Genomic DNA, 2,021 nt, shown 5'->3' with positions numbered 1-2,021 from the left:
GGAAAATAGCTGCTAAAACTGTACGAGTTCGTTCCACAACCTAAATTGTTTGTTTTGGAATTGTTGCTTTTAATAAACATATCTATAAAATGAATAATTTTGCGGTAGCTTTTGGACTATTTAACAATATAAAAAATGTGCAACAGAAAAGGAGAATGTTCCATCCTGGCATTTATAAAAGAATCCGTTTGCTCTTCTGACCCTGCGAAATAATATACATCCATCTGAATGCAAAAATCAAATAAATTTATACTTTCATCTTTCTGAATATTTTCTTTTTTGTGCCATAGCAATAATACAAATTATTTAAAAAATCAAAAAATCGTTGTTCACTTAATCGCTCGCTCAAATATATTTGACTGTTCAATTTAGGTTGAAAAGTATGCTCGCAGAAAATCTAAATTGTTCCTATTCACTGCGTTACCGACACTCCAGTGATACACTATCGACGATTTCGACATCATGCATGTAACATGTGATCGATAAAGCAGTAGTTGTGCTTAACCGGAGCTTCGACCTCCGATTTGTGCTAATCAGACATTGAACAACCGGCCCTAAATGCATGGAGAGATGGCATCCCAATCCAACAATCGATTCGGGATTTGTAATTTGCACTGGTGGCAGGATTCCTATTGTATCCTATGGGGATATTCCCACAGGATACAATAGGATTGAACGCGTTCAGAAAGTGTTTCTCAAATTTGCCTTACGATCACTACTCTTCTCTGATCCCATACCCTCATATGATGCGCGCTTAACGCTACTTTATCTAAAATCGTTAGATAAAAGAAGGTCAATATTGTCTCTAACTTTTATTTTTGCATTATCCAAGAATCTTGTGACTGTCCGCAGCTTTTGGGTTGAATAAATTTTAATGTACCGAGGAGGTATCTGCGTGCTTCCCTGCACTAGTCCTTTATGGGGACCAAATTTGGTGGTAAAAAGTTTCTAAGTTTGTTTACTGGATATACTGAGCTGTCTATACAGCCTACTCCTAAAGTGAGGCTTTTCCGTCTTGCTCATTATTTTTTATTGAAAGCATCTTCAAACATGTACGTACATCTGTACATAGATATTATACGTCGGCATCGTTAAGGACATATGTATTCTTAAATAATTACAAAATTGATATAAACAGCTTTTACCATTATTATATGAGTTAAAATTTTATTTATTTTCATCTTCTGGTTTCTCCAAAACTTCGACTATTCGTCCTCTATATTCTTTTGTTATGTTTATTCTTACAACGAGTTTCTGCACCTCCTTGTCTTCTTCAATTTTGTGCACACCTCTTATATGACGCTTAATCCTGAAAAATTATATACATACACATATACATATATGTACATGTAGGGCATAATCATACTTTATTACTAACTTGTAAGCATCTGGAAACTGCTTTTCACAAACGCCACATTTATAAGGTAATCCAGTGTGTTGCATGCGATGATTATAGTATTGATCATATTTGGAGAATTTAGAACCACAAATCACGCTCTTGTAACTGAAATATCCATGGTACTGCAATGTGCCTATTTAAAATACGTTTGTGGATGAAAGATTTTCCACAAAGGTGACACACAAATGGCGATTCTCCAGAATGAGTGCGTAAATGAACATCTAGGTTATTTGCCGCACATAACGTTTTTGACAAACTTGGCATTCTATCGTAGCTCCCTTGTGATGAGCTCGTGGATTGTTAGACCATTTTTATGAAGAAATGATTTTTCACACTGAGCACATTGATATATTGGTTTGCGGTTGGTTTCGTGCGTTAGCCTGTGTTTTTTGTATGTATACGGAGTTAAAAAGCTTTGGTTACAGATGTCGCACGGAAATCTTTCCCGATTCTCATTACAAATTGGTCATAGGCAAAAGACATAAATTGAAAAAATAAATAAATAAATGAATAAAAGACATTTGGGGTGTTCACAGTTCGTTCCAAATTGTGTCTGAAAATGTAGACGTCTACATTTTGAGACATCTTTAGCATCAAACTGTGAGCACCCCTTTCTAGCAGT

At 35.3% G+C, this 2,021-nt stretch overlaps 1 protein-coding gene across 1 annotated transcript; it reads right to left on the bottom strand.

Moving 5' to 3' along the window:
- Positions 1 to 904: 904 nt before the first annotated feature.
- LOC108363669 (zinc finger protein 58-like) lies at positions 905 to 1,663 on the bottom strand. Its single transcript, XM_017617101.1, has 3 exons — positions 1,657 to 1,663; positions 1,379 to 1,532; positions 905 to 1,309 (listed from the first exon to the last, which is right to left on the bottom strand). Exons 1-3 carry the CDS (start codon positions 1,661 to 1,663, stop codon positions 1,168 to 1,170), a joined length of 303 nt encoding a protein of 100 aa, XP_017472590.1. The 3' UTR covers positions 905 to 1,167.
- Positions 1,664 to 2,021: the final 358 nt, after the last annotated feature.

The sequence above is a fragment of the Rhagoletis zephyria genome, unplaced genomic scaffold (assembly GCF_001687245.7).
Source record: "Rhagoletis zephyria isolate East Lansing unplaced genomic scaffold, Rhagoletis_zephyria_1.1 Rzeph_scaffold_01332, whole genome shotgun sequence".
Taxonomy (NCBI): domain Eukaryota; kingdom Metazoa; phylum Arthropoda; class Insecta; order Diptera; family Tephritidae; genus Rhagoletis; species Rhagoletis zephyria.
This window is presented reverse-complemented; position numbering and strand designations above follow the sequence as displayed.